The sequence below is a fragment of the Solenopsis invicta genome, chromosome 3, assembly GCF_016802725.1.
Source record: "Solenopsis invicta isolate M01_SB chromosome 3, UNIL_Sinv_3.0, whole genome shotgun sequence".
NCBI classification, from domain to species: Eukaryota; Metazoa; Arthropoda; class Insecta; order Hymenoptera; family Formicidae; genus Solenopsis; species Solenopsis invicta.
Window position 1 is genome coordinate 23,702,774 of NC_052666.1, and position 25,790 is coordinate 23,728,563.

The 25,790-nt window shown below is 34.6% G+C and overlaps 2 protein-coding genes across 3 annotated transcripts in view; one reads left to right on the top strand and one right to left on the bottom strand.

Annotated features, from left to right (window-relative positions):
- The window catches only part of LOC105201020, a 43,586-nt gene extending 27,137 nt beyond the window's left edge, over positions 1-16,449 (top strand). Inside the window, exons 5-7 of one of the 2 annotated variants that reach the window (XM_011168854.3) lie at positions 2,654-2,854; positions 6,765-6,926; positions 14,953-16,449. In XM_011168854.3, the coding sequence (XP_011167156.1) occupies positions 2,654-2,854; positions 6,765-6,926; positions 14,953-15,018 (429 nt within the window). In that variant the 3' untranslated portion in view covers positions 15,019-16,449. The remainder of the gene's footprint in view (positions 1-2,653; positions 2,855-6,764; positions 6,927-14,952) is intronic. The other variant, XM_011168853.3, reaches the window with a different exon arrangement.
- Positions 16,450-16,772: 323 nt separating this feature from the next.
- Positions 16,773-25,741, bottom strand: LOC105201021 (mitochondrial amidoxime-reducing component 1). Its single transcript, XM_011168855.3, has 5 exons — positions 25,402-25,741; positions 20,507-20,805; positions 19,783-20,067; positions 18,992-19,269; positions 16,773-18,128 (listed from the first exon to the last, which is right to left on the bottom strand). Exons 1-5 carry the CDS (start codon positions 25,403-25,405, stop codon positions 17,963-17,965), a joined length of 1,032 nt encoding a protein of 343 aa, XP_011167157.1. The 5' UTR covers positions 25,406-25,741; the 3' UTR covers positions 16,773-17,962.
- Positions 25,742-25,790: the final 49 nt, after the last annotated feature.

Sequence of the window (25,790 nt, forward strand, 5' to 3'; positions counted from 1 at the left end):
TAATATTTATGCAAAAATTTATCTACTCGTTTAAAAGATATTTACACAAAATTGCAACAGAATATGGTCATTACGATGCAAAAGCTACTTTTTTATAAATTTTAATAACTTTTAATTGATATTATTTAACCCAAACATTCTTAATAATTTCCGTTATTTCTTTTTCTTTAAATTGTGATCAAAAGTAATTCAATATCAAGTTCAAGAGTGTAGTCATTAGTGTGTGTAGTCACTAACCGTCGGTATTTAAGGATCAAGGGAGATTGATGTACGAGTTGTCGTGCGATGCCGCTAGAATACGCATGGAATTATAGCTTTCTCGAGAGTGCTCTGCGGTCGAAGGGAAATATATTAACAGGCAATTCGTGACGATCTCACTAGTGACGTTGCGGTGTGGAGAAAGAAACTATAACCTAACCTAATTTTTCACCTTTTAACCCTTTCCACCGGGAGCTCTCGCCGGTACCCCAATAGAGAGTTTGATTACCGCAACGTCTTTAATTTTGTTTAATATTTCGTTATCGTTCCTTGCGCTGGCCACATAACTTCGTTATCGCACTTGGTGCGAGACACTGGTCCGAATGTATATGTTTCTCAAATTTTAAATTTATTTTTGTCTCGCGTATGATAAAATGTAGTATACAAAATAAAGACAGACTAATTTTGAGATCCGGGAAACAACTATAAACTCGGACCACCGTGTCTCTTGATTTCGTTAAAACCTGTTCTACAACACGTCATATGTTACTGTTGCATGTCGAGCTTATTTGCGTTGGTATTATTATTTAAATCTGTTATTGGTTCAAATAATAATTCAACGTATACGTTAGACATCCGACAGCGTATTATAAAACGTATTACGTAACAGGTCTAAAGAAATATTTGTCATCGAAGTTAGCGTTACTAGCGGAAAGCACGCGTGCCACAATGCATATGATTCTTTTCCGTTATAATATTAATAATATATTTCATTATTATTATTGTATTATTACAATATTATAGTAAAATATTTGTTGGTATAAATTTGTTGATATAAAACAAAAGAAATTTAATTAAATTATAATTTATAAAATATTTATATCGTTAGCAATGTTTAACAAATTTTGTTGCTATATAATGCAAAATTTAACTTTTGCTTTATTGTTATTTCATTAAAGAAATATTTGTTGCCGAAGTTAACTGACGCAAAAATCAAACGTATCACAATACACATGTTTTTTTCCTGCCGTGTATTATTTTATTATATGTAAAAGATTATCAATATTGATATAAAGCGGCCCCTTATTTTGTCGGAAACAAATTGCACTGTAATAAAATAAAAACATGATTTGCTTAGATGATTAAAGAAATCAATTTTCTATTTAAAAAGGATTTATTCCGCGTATTAATAAATTTAACTACCGCGACGCGCTGTATGAAATTATTACTTCACGCCGCGTGTAAATATGTTTGCCGAGGTAAATCGGTCATGAATGTTGTATCGTCGCGTGGAAGTGCGTAAACAATAACGGTGTCACACACAAACGCTACACGGTGAGCAGTTTTTATTCGCTCGCAGCGTCTATATCTGAGAAACGGGTTTTTCACCGACGGGACAGATGCAATCATGCGAAAATCGAGACACCATTTACAACGCTGTCACCGTTATCCACTTTCTTAGCAAAAAGACGTTATTACGAACAGCTCGAAGCGATTCCAGAGAGACTGGTCGATCGCGCCGCTGCTGCGACCCTTCACCGTGCGCCGCCGGATTGAGAAAACGAGAAACTCGCTACGTGACCGATACCCCATTTGTTTTTGCCGTGGATATTCACCTGTTAATGCCTATTACGAATTATGTTTATGTCAGAGATACCTCGCCCACTTATTGCACTATAAAAACTCATGACACGTGATTTCACTCGAGATTCGCGGCGGAAGATTTTATCGTTGCGAAATAAAATTGCCACGAAGAATTAATTACGACATCATGAAATTAGTCGAAAGGATTTCAACGATCGCGAACGGAATTAATATTCATTGGATTCCAAATAGGAAGATTTAATTACAACGTTGAGAAATTAGTCAGAAATCAGCGATAGTCGCAGTAAGAGGCGTCTTTTTGAAGGCATCAGATACTTTTCCTGTGACATTTTAAACCACAATATCTTAGTCGGTCAACAGCAAGCAGCTTTCAACCACTCAATAGCATGCATAATTTATACGAGCAAAGTTCACGCGAAGAAACTCTGTATGCAATATGCTTGCTCGTCTATATCGAAACGGCTTTCCTCCGGGACACGTATTCGTTAAGCAATTAATTCCTCTCCATTTTTCACGACGGCGAAACGAAATCGACTGAAATCATCGGCGGCGAGCGAGCGAACGAGCGAGCGAGTGACCAGCACCACCAGGCTCCTCTCGAGGACCAGCCCTCTCCTACCCTTCGTCGCAATCACGGAGCTTTTTAACGAACCACTTTCCAGCCATTATTACAGGACGTTCCAGGATCCGCGCAGACTTCCGCCGGGAGAGATAGCGATCTCTCGCGCGATAATCACGTGCGGACGAGGAAATGAGAGCGAGAGAAACGCGATTCTTCCAGCATGCAGGGGCAAGGGCACCAAAGAGCGCCAAAGTAAACGAAACGTTTCTCGTCTCTGTTCTCGTTTAGCAAGCGGCCGACGGGGCGGCAAGAGCGGCGGGCACGGTGTACCGTGTCGTGGCCGGTACACAGAGCCTCGGGCTCGGGCTAAGCGCCTCGCGCGACGTAGGCCCGGCCGCCCCAGCTGCCGCCAACCCCGCCGGCGGTACTGGCACCCCGACGTCCGGCGCACCCTCGACCGCCGCCCCAGGAGCCGGCATTCTACCACTGGTACGCCAAATCCTTCCGACACGCCTAAGTGTCCGCCGACAGAAATATACGGCTACTGCGTTTCTTCGATCGGGCCCGATGGAAGACCGGATGTGCTCGCATACGCGCACAACGAAAAATTAGTATCAACTCGGCAGTCATTGTCCCATGCATAAGCAAAAACATAAAATCATCTTTAAACAGTTTGCCCGTCTTCAATTTCAGCAAAAATATTGTAGTTTTATTTCAATAGTCTATCTAAAGAACATAATATGATTGTTTTGATAACGATAGCATTAAAAATTACACTGAGAAAGAAATTGTTAAGAAAACTAAAATATTTAGTCCAATACGATCAACTAAACATTGGGTTGATTCGATAGTTATTTAGTTGCATAAAAAAAGGTATAGTTTATTTATGTCAACCATTCAAATTTTTTAAACAGATTTAATTAAACCATCTCAATATTTAGTTGCGTGCAAGTATCGGACTAAATATTTCAGTTTTTTAATAAGTTTTTTTCTGTGTGTATAATTCTTGATTTTTTAAGATATTATTACTTGTTAGTTCTTATTTTTCTTCTTTCTTCTTCTTATTCTTTTCCTCTCAATTCACGACAATTGTTATTGAATATATTTTTCTTGAAACAAAAATTTCCTCACGTAAGTTACGATATGTTGATTATTAAATCCTTTAAAACAGATTTTATATTGTTGCTTATATGAGACGATGATAATCGATTTGATATTAATTTCTTTCTGTGCGGCATTCTTTTAGAGAATATCGATCATTCGGCGTGACTTCAATAATTATAATGTGACGCGTCGAATGATCTATATCTACTCTGAAAGTCGAGGAATTCAGTCATTAGTTTCAAGGCATGCTATGCGTCTGCACTTCTGCGAGAAGACGTGACGCATAATATTGCCGTGAACAGATGAGCGTTTTCTTCTATTTATCAATGTGAGACAGGTCGATGATTGGCGCTGCACGTGTATAGCGCCAATCGAATTTATCGGGTTCGTTCATTAACTCTCTCTTTCTTTCTCTTTCTCTATCTATTTCGTTCTACTACTAATATAAATATGCATCTGTATACATAACTTTTTTTCCTTTTTCTTCTCCCTCTTTCTTTCTATTTTTATACTTCTCTCATTTCATAATCATCTCCTGCATGTTATATGTCTTCCAACTGATTGAAAAATTGATAATCAGATCCCCCGTTTTATCATCGATAACTCAAAAATACAGTATCGTTTATAGATTAGGAAGCGTTTACGATTTTCTTGCATTTAACGAAAAATAAAGTATAAAAATCTTTAAAAATTTTTGAAAAAATTTATGTGAATCTTAAACACATTTGTTTAATAAAAAACATTTTGTTTTATTTCTTTTTTTCTGTAAACACTTCAAAAAATTAAAAAAAAAAAATATATATATATATTTTGCGAGAAATAAATTTTTAGAAGTTTGACATTATTGAGGAAAATTATCGCAATTTTTTTCATAATTTCAAAGCTTAGAAAATCTACTTCAAAAATACAAAAAAAGTAAAAAGGATATTGAGAAATTATTAATTGTTAATTTTATGCAATTTAGAGACAAAATATCATACAATTGAAAGACAGACTTAAAGCTGTGTCTTTCCACTGTCAAATGTATTTTTGAAAACTTCTCTATGATTTTTTTATCGAGATACTTAAATTTTATAAGATGCGAGAAAAAATACACAATAGCTTCTAAACTTATAAACGATAATGTACATCTTTAAAGTCCATCGTAATTTCCTCAAAGTACTGTTTCATCGCTATGCATATAATTTTTCTAATGTTTCATATAAACATACAAAAGTAGTATAAAAGTACATACACTTCTCACATATAATCTGCAATTGCATTGTCTATTCGGTCAACTTCGCGTATAACTCTCTTCTAATCGCAAAATCCCGCTCGCATCGTATCTGCACTATATCTTTACCCGCATGCCGCACTTTTTCACGTATACACATCACTCTCGACTCGGTTGTGTGACGTTCCTCAAATCTTCCGATTTACTTTCTACCAGTGACTTAATCCCTCACGACGACTCATTCTGAACAGGTTACCGACACATACTCTTCCTGTGCCTGGCATCTTTCTCTTTTTTTCCTAAGACACCGTTTCTCCTTCCTTTATATACAAAGCATCTACCGATCTTGCCTGTCTCGCGCTGCGCATGAGTTGCATATCAAGATCTCTAATATATCTATTGTATATGCGTACGTGTATATGTTTGAAAGTAATGCAACAGCAAGTTCTCTAATCTGCCGTTCCCTCTGTATAAAACTATCTTTTTCATTCGCTACGACTTCTTTTGTATCCACGCACCTTTTTACATGTTGCAACGAGGTCTTGCCATGTAATCTGTATAAATTGCGCATCCTTAACTTTTAATTAGATGTTATTTTATAAATTCCTACGCAAACATAGAGTTGAAGTACAATTAGTTTGACTAAAACGAGTGATCGGCTTACTGTTAAAAATATTACTAATAGAGTCAGCATTTCTCAAAATACATTGTGTATAAAAGAAGATATTATTGTACTTTAGACATCTCTCTTTGATTTTTCGACACCGTATAATTTTTCATTGGAAAGTAATTTGCGCTCAGCTCAATGTTTAAAAGATTTAGCAATTAGAAATGTGAGAATTCGTAAATTCTTAATTGCACGGCTGCTCAATTGTTTCCTTCAACTCTGAAAACATTTGCCGGATAAATTTGCCCATTCATCTCGTTCCAAATCCCATCTTGTTCCACCCGGCCAACGGTCCCGACGCAACGCTGACACAACCACCGACTAAACATAAAAGACTTTTTTTTATGTGGCGTACTGACCGGCTGATGGACAGGCCGATTCACTCGGGATCTGGCGGCCGCCATTGATCAGTGCCGATTCTCTCGTTGTTGTGATCTTCGTACTCGTCCACTGCACCGTATATATACATATATATCTAGCGGCCCGTAGTTGTATCTTGCTCCATCGTAGGGAGCACCTTTGGACGCACCGGCGTAAACGCACGCAGTTCAGTCGGCAGACGAATCGGTTGCAAGAAATAACATTAAATATCGCGCGCAGATTTCTCTAGTGCGAAGAGTGAACAATGTCTAACGGTCTAACGGTCGTTGTCGAGATGCGGAGATTTCCCGTAGTTCCGTGACGGAACCGGTTTGTCTGCCAGGCGGATCTGCACATTTCGTAGTTATTGTAAATTTGGTAATTTGGTCCACGACGTGTACAAACGCACTCGTAACTAGAGAATTCGCCTGAACGCCGAAATTTGACATTGCTCTCGTTACGCTGCGTTGCGAATTGCTAGATACGGGACGGTGTTATCGAGGGCCGGTCGTGGCGTATGGTATCATTTTGTTGTCACCATTGGGAACTTGGCGATTTCACCTTATCATGGTGCACGCGCAGGATGTCCATATGGAAAATCCATTCTTAACCAGATGTCGATCCGCGATACTCGATTCTACTCTCCGCTCGAGAGTAGTTGCTCGAATAATTTTCAAGTTTGATGAGAAGTAACGAAAGACGTATGGACACCCTGCAGTACAAATCTCGAGTATTACGAGCCGAAGGAGCGCACGTAAGGATCGTAGCAGCAAGATCGATGGTTCGTATGTCGTAGCCGCAATTAGGAATAAGGATGTGAGAGCACCGTAGTGTCGGGAGCGCTGGAGTTGGACGTGGAGCTGCAATACACACCGCAATTTTATACTCCCCAACAAACAAAAAAAAAACCAAACAAAGTATCGTAATTAATTTCCTGTATGTCTGTATACTCGCTACCACCGCACGTCCCGGAGTCCATCCGGGGACGCGAAACGGCGTGGCCCCTCTCTATCTGCCTGCCGATTAACGCCAACGGGCCTCTGTAATCTTTCCAGCTGGTGGCCGGAAGCGGAAGCAACTCGCTGGGCTCCTCGGGCAGCCTCGACGGAAAGTCTGACGACGACAGCACGCACCACGAGGCCGTACCCGGCCCAGTCACCAGGTTCTTCGTCATCGCTAATCGAGGACTCTCGAATCTCGTCCAGGATCTCATACTCGTAAGTACCGATGCCTTGTACTTTCACCTATTGCTAATCGTGTCTTTCATTTTTGTGAGCACGACAAATTTATAAAATCTACTCTCTAAATCAGAATCAGTGAAATTTTACTGATTTCAGTGCTATTCGTACAATTATACCAGTGATATTTGCACTGTTTTTCAATGATAAACTAATCAGTATATTATTATTTTTTAGTGATATACTGATTCTGATCAGTGAGAGTATTCCCCTCTCTTAATTGGAATCACTGAAAGACTACTTAATGATAATTATAGTTATAAGTATATAGCACTGCAAATTAGTGAATAATACACTGATTTAGAGAGTAGCTTTTACAATCTGAATTTTAGCTTGCGATTCTGAACGCGCACGTGTAATGTTGCCTTGCTTTATATTATTATTTTTTTGTTGTCACGTAAAGATATGCTTTACGTATTATAGTAATAAATAATAATATTTTAATAATAATAAGTTTTAATACTTATAAAAATACACTCTGAAAACTAACCTTGCACATAATTTATTTCAGTAAATTATTTTATTCAAGTATTTTATAAATTTGTACATCCATAAATTTAACATAAGTTTTTCATAACATAAACATTAAATTTATTCAAAATACATAAATTCTGAAATTTGTTATTTTAATACAATATGAATATTAAGTTAAATAAATTCATTGCTTATTGTTCAGACTTCTCTTCGATAACTTTTTATAATGTTTTTTGAAAGAATATAAAAATTTTTTTAGTACATATATGGTAATAAGTTTTTTATTGTGATGAGTAATTTTAAGACTATTAAGAAAATTATTAAAGATGAACAGAATTTTAAAAAGGAAAAGTAAATTGAATATTCGCTTTTCTTATCGTTAGCATTAAAATATTTTTCTGTGTACATAAAGACTTTTTTAGTACATACAAAAAAAAGTCATACTTTCTACTTAAACAGTACTCGGAATTATCTGTTTAAACGAAGCGGTAAAATCAGAATAAAAAAGAAACGTTCAAATTTTACAAACAGTAATCTTTGATCTGGCACGTTGATTACATTGTACTGTGCTATATTTGCATAAAAAATATTATACATGAATCTATTGAATTGGATAAAGATAAGGAAACTAAAGTAACGAAAAAAGTAACAGTTGAATTTATTACCTTTATAAACAAAAAAGTAAGATTGTTACTAAAAAATTAACGATAATGGCAACGGTTACAAGTAACGCATTTCCAATTAAAGATCATCAGTGACAATTTCTTGCTTTTCGTGATTTTATTTAAAGATGAGTATTGTCGCTGATATTGATGTCAGTATACTATCTGAAAAACAGTGTATATATCATAAACATATAATAATTATAACACTAAAATTAGATTATTTTTTACCATTCAGTGAATAATATACTAATTCCGATTTAGAGATTACATAATCGTGAGTTTTCCTAAACTTTGTAATGAGTATATTTTAAAACTTGTCAAGAAAATATTCTTTGTCATTACGTCAAAGAAGAAAAAAAAATTGATTAATCGTTTTCTTAGTAGTGAAATGATATCTGTCTGCGTGTATAGGAACATTTTTGTAAAGTATTTTGTCTTAAATGAATATTGAGTGGGTACAAAAATTTTGATGAGATTTCAATAAATGATGTAACCAATGTTTTTTTTTAAATGCCGAAAGGCAGTCGATTTATTAACATTGAATTTAGCAAGAATTTCTTTTGTCGGAATTTATGAGTCTGTATCCACTAAATTATGCACATTATCATTATCAATATCAAAAAATATATTGTTAACAGCTTGGCTCTAACGTTGAAATCAAATCATTTAAATTCAGCGAAACGTCTTCCACAGGTTGGAATTGACACAGCATTCTCTGTGAATACATCACGAATGTTTTTCTTTAATAATATTTCGGATATTAATTCCTCTCGATCTCTCGATTTCTCGATATTCATGTATTATTGCTATACACACATAAATCCTCTCTTCACTCATTTTCGCTTTTATTTAAAACTTATCACAACTTACTTGAATTTAGCTAATTTCTTTTCTAAATGACAGCTTACAGCTTATGCAGTTACCTTTTTAATAATACATAATATATTAACATGTCTATCAATAGTACAAAAAAACCGTCAATTACAACATCTATTAGAAATCAATCAAAATCTTGGCACTTACCCAATAGATTGACTAAACAACAGAATAATAATCTTGTACCTGTGGAAAACTACTTACTACAAACTTCGTAAAGTGTTCTTATTCTTGAGTGAATGTATCATATCTCAATTCCCACTCGGTAATGGTAGGGATAATTGGTGATCGATAATTCAGCACCGTCACAGCTCAGAGCCGTGCTAACAATGTGATCATATATTCTTTAATAACGTATTTTGAAAGACATCTGCGTCAATCCGCCGCACTATAAACGGACAGCATAGCGCGAGCCTACCCTTTATATACCGGACGTGATTATATAAATTTCAAGATTTTTAATGACTCATACTGCGCGAAAGTAAATCGCATCAGTGACGAAACATCGGAACATCGAACGACTAACGACGTGAGATTGATTAGTAGACGTTAATTAAATATAATTCCGTTAGACAATTGTGTTAGAAATAAGTCCAAATAGTGTAATTTGTTTGGAAGCATTGCAAGAATTCGACTTCGACACGATATACATACGCATAGGTAACTGCGCAAAAAATGATTGCGTCGTTTCTGACACACACATTATACACGAGTTGTTCATATCTCTATTTAATTATCTACGGGAAAACCATGAGCCGATTTCGACACCGACTTGGAACGAGGAAAAGGATTGTTTCGTCTTTCTTTTTTCCTATTAAGATTAGGAATCACGGTGTTCATGGTTCACCGCGTGAAATTTGCAAAGTCTCGCGCTACAAACCCAATAAAAGATTCAAATAAATGCTAATACGAAAAATTTGGTGTTGCGCCTGACGTAATTCCGATTGCGATCCCATAATAAGCGATCCAATCTGTCGTCGCAAGCGACTGCATTTGTCGACACGCGATAATCGCCGCTCGCTAACGGATCTGTTTCTTCAACGGACTTGCGAAGTGAAATTCGCGTCGTAGTTTCTTTTATAAAATTGCGAAATTAATTAAAAGTACGGTCGAGATGGAACGCGCGACAAAGCGCGGAAAGCGCAAAGCGCAAACCCGCGAGTCTCTCAACAAAGAAATATCACAACTCGTAACAACGTGGATATCAATATCGCAACTCGGTCGCAAATTATAATCATTATAATAAAGATACGTGGAACGTTCCACGCTCCGGAACGAATCGCGATTAAAAAACCATTTGGAATTGATTAAAAAAAAAAAAAAAAAATGCGAATGAAAAATGAGACGCGACGTGTGATTTGTTAGCAGATTTGAATCGTATATCACACGGCAGATATAAACATGCCACGATGGAATTTCATAAAGCTCCCCTGAAACCTCGGGAATTAAAAAGACATTAGTCAATCATAATATTTACAGCTTGGAACAGGCTCGTGGCATAATACATTATTAAGGTCGGGCGTTGGCTCGGCGTAAGGCCGTGTTGGCTCGTTGATTAAAGCCTCGATCGGGTAGAGCGATCGGCGATCGGCAGAATAATGCACCGCTTTTACGGTGGCAAGTCACGTGCTCGGCAGCTCCGAAAGCCGAACAAGCGTAGCGCCGCGACGCGCCGCGTCGTCCCGTCGTTTCAGATATAAACCGGGCCATTACGCAAGCCGCGCCGCGCCGCGCGCGCGTCGGGATCGATGGAAAGTAAAAATGTAAGCGACTTTCTCTATGAAATAGCGCGTCCATTTACCAGCTGCAGCTTATGCAAGAGCCGATCCCGGCACGCAAGATCGCTGGAGGCGACAACTGGTCGCGTCCTGCTACCGTCGAAATCGCCGCGGCGTCTCGCGTTACGCTACGCTTTTGTGAACGACTGCCCTACATTTAATTTAATCGCGAAAGGATCTTTAGCGCCAACGGCGCGGATGGCGGACCTCTAGTGCGAAAGACGACTGCGAAAGCGCGCGAATTCCCTTTTCTGCCTTTCCGCATATTTTTACATCGACATGCTTCACTAAAAACTATAATTTCAAATAAATATGTATTGAACACAGAGAGAATGTATACGCATGGGGCTTTTGAAAGTCTAATTTCGGCAATATGGAAAGTCCACCACACAGTCTAATTTGCATCTTACAAATTGCGGAAAGACGCGGGAATGGCTGAATCAATTTCTACAACGCGACAAACATCGTATAGGAAGATAGGAAAGAATTGACATTTATCACTAGCAATATATTTCATACGCTTGTCGGGCTGCGCTTTCACTTTGTGTGTGACTTAATCAATTTTAAACCCGTAGAATAAGTGGGCCGCAGGCTGATTGGACATTGTCCGGCTAGGAGATTATATACATTTCGCATTGATCAGTGGTCAACCTTCGGACGGTGCATGATGGATGATCCATTCTATTGCGATAGAATAGAATCCGCCGCTTCGCGATTATTAAGATTGAATCTGTCTTGCGCGATCATTATAGAGTAATCACTGATCTTCGATCTTCGATCGAAATTAAACTGCAGCCGAAGAATCGCTGCGCATGTTTCGCCATACATAATCGATTGACTATAATTTATTAATTGGTGGAATATTAATGATAACACGTCACAGAGAACCATCACTTGAGCCACCACTTGAATGGAAGAGCCGGACGTGAAGCCGGCTTAGATCATACGCGCGCGATCACGCAAGGATTCTTTTATTCACTTCGCGATACGATCCACTATGATTTTTTAAACCAATGATTTTTACGCTCGTAACACTCGGAATTGCCGCGCGAACCGTGGAAAATGATTCACCTTAAATCATCGTCTGGTCGACGTAACCGCGACGTTTATTCTTGCTCGGCCATTTGTTACTTCCGTACAACTTATGGATTTTGTAATCCGTTAATAGCAGATAATCGTAGTTATTATCGAAGGTAATAGTGATACGCAATATCTAGGCAATGATACATATTGTATATATAAATAGTTAGAAAACGGTGATTTAAATTTATTAATAATAAAAGTATAATTGTTGACATAAAGTCGGTAACTGTTTTCTGCATTAATATTTATGGAAAACACTTATAAATATTAAAGAGAGAAAATAATACTAATTCACTATTCTTATATCATTGCAGCTTTGCCATGACGTTGTTTGTAAAAGTGAAAAAAAGTAATTCACGGAAAATTTTAATTAGCTAAGTGAACACTTTGTTAATATTATTAACATAATAATATCTTGCTTTAAATAATCTGAAGACATTGGATTAAATAATTCTAATTGTATTTATGAATACTCCAAAAAATCTGAATAAATATCGCATGTTAAGGATGTATGTGTCACATCTTAAAACATTACCAAAAATTTTATAGAATGTTTTAATATTACGTTTGTAAAATTTGAAACTTCACTTATTGGTTTAAAAGTTATTTAATTTTTTGTTTACTGTTGAGTCGTACGTGAAATCGCGTTTTGCCGTACTTGCAAATTTAATGGAGAAGTAGCATTACTATTTAAATTAACATTTTTACACATACTAATAAAACTCTAATAAATATTCGTACAAAAATTTATTTAGACCCACTTACTTGTTTAAAAATTATTTATTTGAAACTGCAGCAAAGTATAGTAATTTTTGCTGCAAAAACCACTATAAATTAAATTTTTCGTTGCTTTCTTCTTTGCGGCTAATTTCAGGGCAAAAATTCGGGACCAAAGTTTTTTGTTATTGATCAGGAAAAAAAAAGAATAAATCTAGAGAAATCTTCAGATTTTAAATTTCGATAACTTTTAGCTCGTACTGTATAGCCACAAATGCAAATTATCTTTGCTTTTTCTTTAAAAGCTGAATAGTGAAAGTATACAGGGGGAAAATGAAATTAAATGATATTTAGACACATAGAAATAAAAGAAGTCTTATCGAAATCGATCGACAATGAAATATGTAACAAAGAGAATGTAAAAATAATATATCAATTATTGACGGCAAATGCGTAAGTAATCTTGTGAAATCTTAAGTAGCGGAAACACCGGTTTTGCGTATATTACAGTCGCAGGTTGAAATCACCTCTTAAATTGTATATAACTGTATTATATTTGCAAAGAAATTGTATAGTGTAATGTAAATTAAGATTTCGCAGCAACTGATCGACTGTGCAACGGCAGGAAGCTATTCGAACAAGGGGAGAAAGGAAAAAGATCCTGAAACACTTTTGTGTTGCCGGTCTCCGAGATTTTTTTTATCGCGCCACGTCTCGCGTCGATCGTAATAGTTTTATTACCTCTATTTGAGACGCATTAAATTCTCTCGTGCTAACGTGCAAGGCATTTTTTGCCTCGCGAAGAGCGTCCGGAGCAGTTCGAAAGCGTTCACGCTTCGCGCGCTGCGCGGAATTCCTCGATCCGCTAAACTCTGCTGCGCGTCGCGATTCTGCACGATTAAACGAAGACGCGAGCACAACAGGAAGGAGTTTTCCGTTGTCCAACAAACACGCAACTTAGTGCTACGATTTTTTTCCATTTATCTTTCTTTCACTGAAGAAGAAGAAATTATTTTTAGAATTCTGGTAAACACAATCGTAAACTAAATCAGTATATCTGTTGGAAAATGAATCAGAATTCTTGTAGGAATTAATTACCAGATGATATCATTAGTTCTTTTCTTTTCATGATCATTTATGGTCACCCGGAATCTACTAAATTTAAAAAGAAATGTAAGGTTCTATAAACAATAATGATGTGATAATACAATAATTGTACAATAATTTCACACTTCTTTTTTTTTCAAAAATTGACTCCTTTATTTTTCAAAAAAAAAAATCTCTTTTGATATGCAAATTGTTGCATTACTTTTTTTCGACTTTAAAGAACGAAAACTGTGAAGTCTGCAACTGATTAAATACGGGGGGATCACTTTGCCTCCAGGGTGACAACTACAGAATTTTAAAAATGTGTGTTACCACGAAGAGTTAAATCTTAAATCAGAATTTCTTGTTGATCACATTAAATTTATAATCTGTATATGATAGTGATTAGCTAGTGTGCTAATTTATTGTACTGGAACAAACACAAGCTTTGGTGTTTCTAATAATATTACAGGTACCATTATATTAATATATTTTGCCATATATACAATATCTTTCAAATTATTAGATTCCCGAATTATTTTTTGTGCAAAACTGTACTCTCAAAATACATCTCTCAGTTACTTTGAATCCAAATTTGGGGACTCGCATTCAAGAAAGAGAATCATTTTATTAGAATACAGACAAAAAGTTTTATAATGCTACATCTCTCATTCTATTCTTTATAGTTTTTTAATCACGAGAACTAGGACTCTGTCGTGTCTATTTGTCGGTGATGCAACATACTATTATAAGTTTTTATAGATCCAACCGGAAAATGCTAATCTTATTGTTAAGTCTGCATGTCAAACGTTCTTGATATAACATATCAAATCTAGTCATGACAATCAGAAATTCTGTTTAATCTTAAAATAAAATTGAGCTCTATCAAATATGTTGATTTAATCGGGGCACTTTTCTGTCTGCTTAAATTAACTTTTTTGAACTTTTTCCCTGTAGTGGAAAAAAGTTGTTAATTTAATTAAATTTCTTTAGTTATACAATTTATATTTTATAATTTAATTTATATATTTAATTTAAATGAATGAATATTTGAAAAAATTTAGTCGAGTTAACAATTTCATTTTTTTCCTCAGTGTATAAGTATATTTCGCATAAAATATTATAACTTAAGAAAATTATATACAAAGATCACTGTGCTAGAGAAAACAGGTTATTAGAGAAACGTTTAAATATTGCTATACCTTAAATATAAGTACTAGACATAATTCGTAGTAATCGGCAGAAGATTATTGAATTAGTTCATATGCAAAATACTCAAATATCTGATTGGCCAATCGAAATCGCTCAATTCGCTCTGATTTGCAGCGTCTGGCGGCCACGAGCGAGCGCTTCGTCAACTTCAAGGCGCGACTGATCACCTCCATCATCTAAGAACTCACTCGAGGATGAGGAAGTATAAGAAGGGGCCCCGCCGGCGTTGGTACCGCCACGTGGAGGCATCATCGCCGAGCCGCCTTTGCCAGTAGGAGCACGGGTACGACGTTGGCAACAAAACCTATCTCACGGATGTTGCCCCCTTGTCCCTGAGATCCTGAACTCAATTCCTTCGTCGATGGCCGTCGAGCTCTTCGCGTCAACACAAGACACTTCGCCGCCAAACGCATTTCCCACCCCCGAAAAGCGATCGACTCGATTCCGTTCGACTTCGTTCACTTCGCTGTCTAGTTTCCCTTCGTTTCCATCTACTTTTTCGCTCTCTGCCTTTTTCTCTCCCTCCTCCTATCTCTCTTCCTGCACACTTTTGTTATTTCCGTCTTTCAATTAACTAGATTAATCGATAACGAGTAATAAAGAAATTTCTATAGGCGATCGTCGTTTTAAAACGATCAAAATTTAATCATTACGGCGTGGCTTGTACCGCCATGGTACGATGGAACTACATCGAGAGAGAAAGACGGTGAAACTATAAAATCGTTTTAAATTTGTGATACGACACACGCTCTCCGCTGACAGTTCGAACAAAATAATCTATGCACCAGGGGCCACGAGATCGAAAATTTCTCCGTAATCTATTATCTAATAATCTATTTTTTTTTTATATTTAAAAGGTGTATGTGTGATACGGAAGGCTTATGGTTTTTAACAGGGGTTAAGACGCGTGCTGTTAAAGGGATCGAAGAACAAAGTCAAATATTTTCCCCTTCGATTGTTCATACGCGTGAACGATGCGGGATATTTGACTTTGTTCTTCGATCCCTTTAACAGCACGCGTCTTAATCCCTGTTAAAAACCATATCGATTTGATCGTCATCGAGCACGGGACAAAAACGAGATAACTTGTATATACATAGCTCATTCCGGATTACAATAATGCCAGGCATTCTTATCATTTCTACCCGTTTGTGTTTTTATCACTGCTTTCTTGTACAATTATCTCCCGTACCTACATTTCTCTTCTCCCGGAAATTGCGGTGACGTAAAACTCGTAAAATTTAGACAATTTAAATATGCGCTAACCATTGTTAATTAGAGAAAGAGAGAGAGAAAGATAAAGAAAAAAGAGAGAGATAGAGAGAAGAGGAGAGAGAGAGAGAGTAAAACCAAAAATTTTTCTTGATATGTACTTCAGTTAATGCAGTTTATGGAGATCTGTCACCGCAGTGAATTATCAGAAAAGAAAATTTTCCCTTCTTGGATTTTTTTTAAACAGCGGAAAAATCCAATAAGCGAATATAACAAATGTAATATTGTCAGCATGTGAAACGCGGCGTTTCTCGTCCTTGTACCGAGCGTATTATTTCTCTATGTAAAGCGTCCCTGTTGTTTTTTTGTAGTGCAAATAAATATTATTATAAGAAGTGAGTCGTGTGTCTTTTAACTTTACCTGCGTATGTCAGATAAAAATTTCTAACATGTCACGCTACAAATATATTTTTCGATAACGCGGAATATCCGTTTCATTCTTTTTATACGCTTTTGATGATCGTATAAATGAAATCTGCTATAAAAGAAAGAAACATAATTTAAAAAACTCTTGTATATTTAAAAACAAGGTTTATTTCATATATTTCCACAGTAACAATAATAAAAGTTAAGAGAAACAAATTTACATTATATTCGTTGTCATTATTGTAATCAAATTAACAAAAAAAAAAAAGATCGGAGTGATACAACAATTAAGTAAAAATTTTTGGTTTAGTGATAGAATAATTTTAACAAGTAAAAGGATATATACTTTCAACTGCCTAAAACTGAGACCGCGTGTAAAAAAAATACCGTATAAACAGAAGAAATATTTACTGCCTGAATCTCAAGAAATACACAAGTGTACCTATATTATCATTTAAATATACATATATAAATATTATTGAAAACGCATCAATAATTTATTCAAATTTTTTTGTAGTACAAAAATATTATTAGAAAAATATGTGATGCAGATATTAATAAAATTGACGAATACCATTACGTCCTGACAGAATTTGCGGATCAGATCAGCGCAACAACAAAAAATGTTATAACGTGATGAGCTTAAATAAAGCGGAGTAGAACAATTATTCGTTATCATTATTTGTTTCTTAATTTTACAAATGAATATATATTGAGCAATATACACGAATTACCACCTACGTATCGTGTTTATAACCGGCATTCATAATTCGTTCTTATTTCAAGATAGTTTTAAATAATTTCTAATACAGCTCTGATTGGTTTATGACATTTTATAATTGTACTTGAAACGAACTTAAATATAAAAAGGGACTATGAAGCCCAGAACTCATATTGTAAAGGCGTATACAATATAATCACTTCATAATGCGCGCGCACGTATTAGTATTGAAATATTAATTCGAAAATGATTACTTTCTCACAAAAATTATTTAAAGAAAATTTTGTATATGTGTATTTCAGAAAAAATTTAAGTCCATTTCTATTTCTGATGATTAATAATTTTAGATAAATGATATTCACGAAGCAAATGCTGACTTCTTCTTGATAATACGGCAAAATTCTGAATCTTTAGACGCGCGCTGTTATGATTTTATTTCTGTATGATATAAATATTGATCTAGGTCTCATATAGAATTAGATCCGCACAAAACTCATCATTTCGCAAGATAACAGTTATATCACTAACAATTTTATAAGTCTTATAATCTTATAATTCTTACCACTAATCTGATAGATTATTTATTCCCAGCTATAGATGTTATGTGCATACACTTGCGCGTATATAACGTCTTTATCAATATTACGTCGTTGATTCAGGACTTTGATTTTCACACTCCGTTTTCTGATACCTGACCAATTCCTCTACCATTGACTCCGTGTCGAGTTCGTATTCTGAAATCTCGCAGGAGTCCCAACGGTATAGCTAGGAAGGTGAAACCAAAGTCGGTGGTGGCTCATCTGGGATGCCCACGTAAATTGGATCACCCAAGCGGATTACCCCGCCTGGTCCTCGCAATGCAAGATGAATTCCCATCACTGGACTATCGCCAACCGCGGGTCGAATCTGCGGGTCCGTTATCTGTCTGTAACTGTGAAAAACAAATTTCTCGTCATTAACAAGTACTAATTAAATTTTTCTTGCGTAAAGTATTTAGGAGATTGGAAAGTAGTATAGTTTTTATAAATAATATAAACACTACGTAGTTTTGTCAGTCTAATTTACTATTTCTTTATTAATATAATCACCATCATTTTCTATGATGTTTATCAATAGTCGTAATTTATTTATTATTTTTTTAAATTTCTATATGTCAAAAGAGCTAATCAGATTTGAAAAATGAAGATAGAGTTATTCAAACATTATTTGCTCTCACAAAACTTTTTCTTCAAAAGAAAAGCTCTAATGATCGTAAAAGTTGGTAGCCCGATAGGGCAAATGCGATAGAAGAAGTTCCTATCCTAATTCTCCTACTTTTGCTAAATCAAAGCCGATTAGTTTCTTCGAGAAAGAAATAAAAAAATTAATAAATAAATGGACTACCATCATGGAAAACGATGGCGATTATATTATTGAATAAATAATAAATTAGATTAACAAAACTATTAGGTTGACGAAAAAGTCATGTTGTTTTCTTTCTATGTTAAATGACCAAATAATCATCTATGTATAAAAAAACATGACTTTTTTGCCAATCTAATACTCATTCAAAAAAGGATTGATAAAGTGTTGCATAAATTGATTACTGTATCAATTAATAGTAATATCAATTTATTGAAACACTTTATCAATTCTTTTTTCAAGAAACTGTTTACATTATTTATAAATAACAATATTATTTTTCTCCTATATTTTACGTATGCTATGCACCTTTTACATCGCACTGATTAGAGAAAATCTTGTGTATGTTATTTTACAATTATAAATACATATATTCATAACATGCATACATACCTTTTCAAAGTCTTCAGAGGTTCCACATTAGCATTTTTCGTGCCGGTTTCTGGATCTATCGTAGTAAAGATACATCTTGTGCAGGGCCTAACGTTTCTCATAATCACACTGCCGATTTTCACCCAGTCCCATTTATCTTCTTCATAAGCAGTGGCACCCTTGACCACGAAATTCATGCGAAATTGCTGTGGCGAGACTGGTTCGTCCAATCGGCTATTAAGGTCTGCTATTGAAGTTTCATTGATCAGACTGTAGGCTGTTTCATCTGGATAGGCTCCCTGTTGAGATATTTTTTTTCAGTTGTCACTTAAGATGTAATGAAATCATTCTTTATGATTGATTGAAGGTTAACATATTTAAAATCGTATCATTCTGTATTACGATTCTTCTCAATGTTATATAAAGATTTTTTTCTCTTGCACCAATCAACTTGATAGATTTATTACATTGAAATATTTATCACGTAAGAAAATCAAGTTAGTCAACGTATAGCGGAAGTACATAACGTGAAGTTAAGTATCTTCCCGTTAGAAACATTTACTCGGTAAAAACTTTTTGTTATAAAATCATAAATAAATATATATAAAATATAATCGCACATGTGTTTTCGTTCTCTTATTTAATCTCTGTTCGGATATATAAGAAAAATAATACGAAGAAAAATTGAAAGAACATTAAAATGATAATTTTAACATTGACCTATCTCGTCTTCAATTGTATTATAAAAAAAATAATTGTGTCAACAATTATCTTAAAAAAAAAAAAAAAAAAAAAAAAAAAAAAACACTGACCAAATCTTGTGCTTCTTCCAATGGAAAGATTTTATGATTTCTCTGCCTCACTGTTCTCGCCGGTTGATCTAATGGATAGTAGACCAATCTAAGACCAGTATCCTCCTGAAGGATAAAGCGTGACAGCCATCGGGCAACTTCCTCACCACAATCTCGTGCCGGTACCGCTTGACCCCACAAAGCAACTCGGAAACTTTTGCCGCGGAGTTGGGATAGGTCCACCGACATCGACATCATGCCTGGAGCGCGAAGCGTAAGCACAGAACCGGAAATACTAGGTGATACCTTCAACATTTGAGGAAGAGACCATGGATGAGAGCTTCCATAGTTGGAATTATCAATGATCAGCTACATTTTTAATTCAGCAAGTAAAATATGTAACAATGAAAGGAAAACATGGCTGAACAACCGTGATTATAGTGCGTATCGATCAACTGTTTCGATCTATGTTCAGTAGAGCATATACCTAAAGCCTCTTTTGTCAATTTATCTTTCGTTTATTCTGACTTATAACGTAATAATATTATATGTATAGATAATAATTCAACGTACAATTACGAGAAAATTTTGTAATTACTATATAAATACTTTACAAATTCCAAGGAATTGCTGGACTTTCAAAAAAGTTCTGAGTCACTCTTAGAAATCGATTATAATAATCATTTTTTGACTAATATTTTCTATTTTCTCTTACTTATAGAAATAAAGATAATTAATTTCTCACATTGACCATCTTAGGCTGTTGTCTAGCAGTGAGAAATCGCCCCTCGAGATCGATGACGAGCAACGTCCGATCTCTCAACCAACCGGACTTCAGTCCTAATACCGTGCATTCCATCTCTGTCATGCGAACTGCGCCGAGTGATTTGACCGGGTACACGATCAAGTCGCTCAGTTCTCCGACTTTTCGCCATTTCGACGGTGGCTGAGGCTTTTGTTTTCTATTCCACCACCACCAGATGAAGAAAACCGCCGTGCCGACGCCCACGGCGGCAGTTGTGACATACGTAAGTCGTGTTCTATCTGGGAAAACATGTAAAAAATGAGATACTAGTTATTATATTTATCTTATAATTATCTAAAAGATTTAAAAAAAAATCCAAGTGATTTTATGTACCTATGTTAAATAAGGCCGACTTAATTTATTTTATTTTCATACTTTAGGTTAATTTATTTTATCTTTATTACCTACTGCTCCCAAACCCAACTTTAATTATTTTGAATTTTATATTTTTACGAACTTACAAGATAGAGCTTAACTACGAGTTCGCTTTATGAGCTTCAATTTTTAAATTTATTTTTTAATTATTTAATTATTTTATGGACATATTGAAATACATTAAATGGAACAAAAATCTTTAAATCCAATACTATCTTTTTAAATCCTTTTAATTAAAAAAATAAAATAAATCAAGTGAGCTTTATGTAGTCCAAGGACCTTATATAAGTGCTCTTCATACATATATTCCATTACATCAATGTAAAATTAATTGGTCAACAGTTTCATAATAGATAAGCGGTTCTACGAGAGATCTCGTTCGAGAGATATTACTTTCTTAATTTCTCAGGTTACATGCTCGATAAACGTGATCGATCATTTAAAAAGTCGTGCCCATTTCTTTCTCGTAACAACACAAAAATTGAGTCCGCGCGATGCACAACCGGTTTTATGAGTTCCGGAAACGTTTCATAAAATGGGCATTAAACGAGGCCATCTTGCCGTTTACCGTAATACAATGTAGAATGACTTTACGATGCACTCAAGTGCTGAAGGAAGGAGGAAGACATGACGAAAGTAATTTCAATTGCAAAACGTTACACAATTTTTTATGTAAATGCATGCGCACATATGGTATCATACGACAAAAAATTGATATAAGCTGTGTGCTTAAGAATTTATAAAACATTTCTCAAACCATTTAAGAAAATTATGAAAAAATTACAGATTATTTTATATTGCATTTGAAAGTAATAGAAAAAAAAATTGGCGGCGATTTTTTATATGGAGAAAAAGTTATTTCAATGAAAAGTAGACATGTGCTCTAATAAAAATATTAAAATAAAAATAAGAAATAATGAGAAAAATCTGAATTTTTTACTTTAAATATTCAAGATGATTTATGTAAAGTTTCATTGCGATGCAGAGATCAGTTCTGTAAAATAACTAAACAATCACAATAAAACTTTGTATAAATCACCTCGAATGCTTAAAGCATTTACACAAAAAATATTTTTCTTGATGTTATAAAAAATAATTTAATTTTAATAATAGAGTAAATAAAAATGTTATTAAATAAAAATATAATCTTATTCACGCAACTTTCATATATACATAGTTTATTTAAATTATTAATAGTAACGCTTTTCCAAATTTTATTTATTTTGCAGAAAGCGTATGTCTGATACATTCTTAAAAAAAAAAAAAGTATATGTTGCGCGCGCTATTTCAAAGAGTTGGATGGAGATGTGAAATGCGGGATTTATTGTTTCATGCTATTTTTATAGCACGTACTCCCGGTGACGTAATGATATGCATACGTGCGGGACCGGTTAACGCGTATACGCGATACAATTAAGTGCAACGAGACGCAACGAGCCGGTACAATGCAGTGTTCGTAGAATATTCTTTCTGTGATGTTTTCAATATCTTCACATTGCAGCATAAGTTCTTTTGTCAGAGTAAAATCCATTTTCAGTTGCAAATAGACGACTGTCCGGGGAAGACCCGTTAATTTGTGAGCTAAATAGCATGCTAATTAACACTCTGCATGCAAATCGCGTAAATGTTTCTTGTTGTTTCTTCGGTCACACTCTGCGCTTCAAATGATATCGTTATAATAAAAGTAACGAGCTATTTCTGCAATTACAATGTAAATTCTTCTGTTCAAGAATAAAGAATGAGCGTCAAATTTTAATAATACTATTCTTAGGAATATGTTCATACGCAATTGAATTCTCTAACGGATAAAGACCTATATTTTTTTTATCTTATCGCAGAAATTTCGATTAAACAGCAATGATTTTACAAAAAAGAAATATTGTCTTCAAAATGAGCAGCGTACTATTTCTGCCAAGTATTGTAGATAGGAATAATTGCCGATTAAAAAATGCTGAGTAACGAAAACCGACTTTAAAAATAAGACTTATCAGACAAGAGAGAAATAATATATTTATTTTTATTGATATGCCAGCTTCGTTACTAATCGTAGAAATTTTTTTAAAAATCAAGAAAAATGTTTGCTAACGGAACGATACAGTAAGAGATAGGTGACAGCGTATGTGTCCGAGTAACATGGACTTCACCCGAGTAAGATGTTGTTGATTTGTCATGGTAACCTTCAGAGTTAAATAAAAAGAAGTGAAGAGCAAATACATCTTATCTCCGCTCAGGCTATTCGTAAATTTGAATTGCAGATGAACGAATGTATTTTTAAAGTTACATCGCAGACGAAATATTTTATCGCGCGACACGTTTTGTGTGTTCATGAAATTATGTTTTATTGATGCCAATCAAAGATTGATAAATGACCGAGAGGACTTTTTACCGAGGTCGAATCGATCAGTATTTTAATTCTTGCTAACCACACATTAGAAAATATTTTATATTTATGTTAAAAGTGTTAAAACTGGCATTTATTAAAATTTTGATACTGAATTTTCAACGTGCCCAAGTACTAATATAACGTAATGTAATTACCTTTATTTTAGTGTAATTATGTTTACTTTCTTTTAACTTGATATTCAACATTTTTAGTTTTAAAATAACACAATTTATAAATGAATAAATAACATAAAAATAATGTAATTTGAAAAAGTTAATTCTAAGATAAATAAATGAATTATATACTTTATAAATATTAATTTTGCTCCAAAAGTATCTTTCCAAATTGCATCAAAGTGTTACGTTTTTTGTACTAAATTTTTATATTATTTATATTTATGTTACCTTCTATCTACTTTGTATGAAATTAATATAAAAATTTGAGTGGATCACAATTGCGATGTATGTTAAGTTTAACACAAATTTTTCAACTGTGCGTGATATAATTTGATAAAAACTTTTGCTCGTAAGTTTTTAGTTATAAGAAAACACGACAAACGTGTAAGTCTCTTCGATCTCTTTATTCGGAAACATTTTCTCTGCTACTAAGGGGGGAAATCCCCTATTGTGGACTTCTAGGGGATCACTCACCCTTCGCGAAATCAATACTGCAAGAAACTGGTATTATTCAAGCACGAGGGTAACGTAGCTGCCCCTTTAACATTTCGAGTGTCACTAACTTGATCACTTCTTTTCGACTTAAAATGATTAAGTTAAATTAAATTTATTTGTTAACGATACAAATTTATATAAATGAGATAAAAGTACGTTGAAATTATGCCATTGTAACGTACAATTGATAATACAGTGTTTTTATCAATACAATTAAATATTTATTAAATAATCGATAATAGATAAATTATATTTTTATTATAATAAATAGTTTTTACTATAATTGTTGACTGGAAATTGTGCGTTTGTTAAATTATTTTTGCTACTCAATAATATTTAATGATAAGATACAGTTATTGATCGCGAGAAAAATAATATTAGCAGAAACGAAACATATCTTTGTCTTTCATAGTAAATGTGCCGTACGAAACATCGGATTCCTTGCAGTTATTTCACGAGCTGTAATAGTTTTCCACTTTTATGCCTTTCCGTTATGCCTTATGTTAGCTGTATATTCTAGTTTTATTAAATATCTCCTCGGTAAAATGTGTAAATAAATATATTCTTTCTTACATTACAAATTATTATCTATTTATGTTGTCACTAAATTTTGTTCCAAAATGTGATGTAAAGAATTATGCACTATCACGAAATATAAAAATATTTTCCATATCATGCATATAATGGTCTAATTAATTTTATTAACTCAATGTCATGTTAGAGATATATTAAAATTTAAGAAAAATTTAAGAATATTTTACATTCAAATATGTTTGAATTTCTCATGTTTTACTCTCCACAGCCTTGAATTTGATTTACATATATGTCATATTTGAAGCAATCTATCATCATTATCAGCATATATCAACAAGCTACATTTTAAATTTGTTATCTCATACTGCGTTCCATCATTTATCTCTTTTTCTTATTTATTACATCACTTGTTTTACAATATTACCTCATTTTATTATATCTGCGCACATTTGAATTTTTTATTAATTTTGTCACATAGGCTTGATAATAATTTATATTACTATTAAGTATACTTAATTTGCATTTTTTTGTTTGAAAAGAATCTGAAATATATAGCAGATTGAAACATTTTTATGTGAAAAAAATGATCTCTCTAGCGTTTGAATTTTTATCGTCGCACTTTTATCTGTGTCCATTTCGTATCAGTTTTTGATTATTTTTTCAGATAATTGTTTGTTTATTTTCTTTATTTCTTATCAGTCTCGCGTACATTGACCTGTTCTCAATTCTCATTTATTCAACCGGCGCTATTCCTCTCAAAAAGGAGAAATCAAATGAAGAGATCTTACATGAGTCTGAAGTCCTTTCCACAAATAGAAACTGATGACCGCGACAATCATCGAACGACATTGACAAGTATAATATATATTTACCCATGATCACTACTAAATTCACCAAAGTTACGATAAGCCGGAGCGACTCTGCGGACGGTCGCGAATCCCAGTCTTCAGTAAGGAACTTTCTCGTGTCCCGAGGGATCGGACAATCAGCCGACGAACCTCGTCTCCTCGCTGCCTTCACGGCACTGATTCCAGCTTCACGTGCACATCACAATCTCCTTCCCCACGACGTCGGCACCGTTATCTATACGCGTTACGTTCTGCTATCTCCTACCACCATTATAATCATGTAGCCGTCGGTGAAGTCGCCGGCGCGTCGACATATGCGAGGAAGGGCATGAATATGGTGTGCACAGACCGTCGTCCAGAATTGGAACGTGGCTTTCTACGGGCTTGGGTGGCACATGCGCCGGTCTGCCACA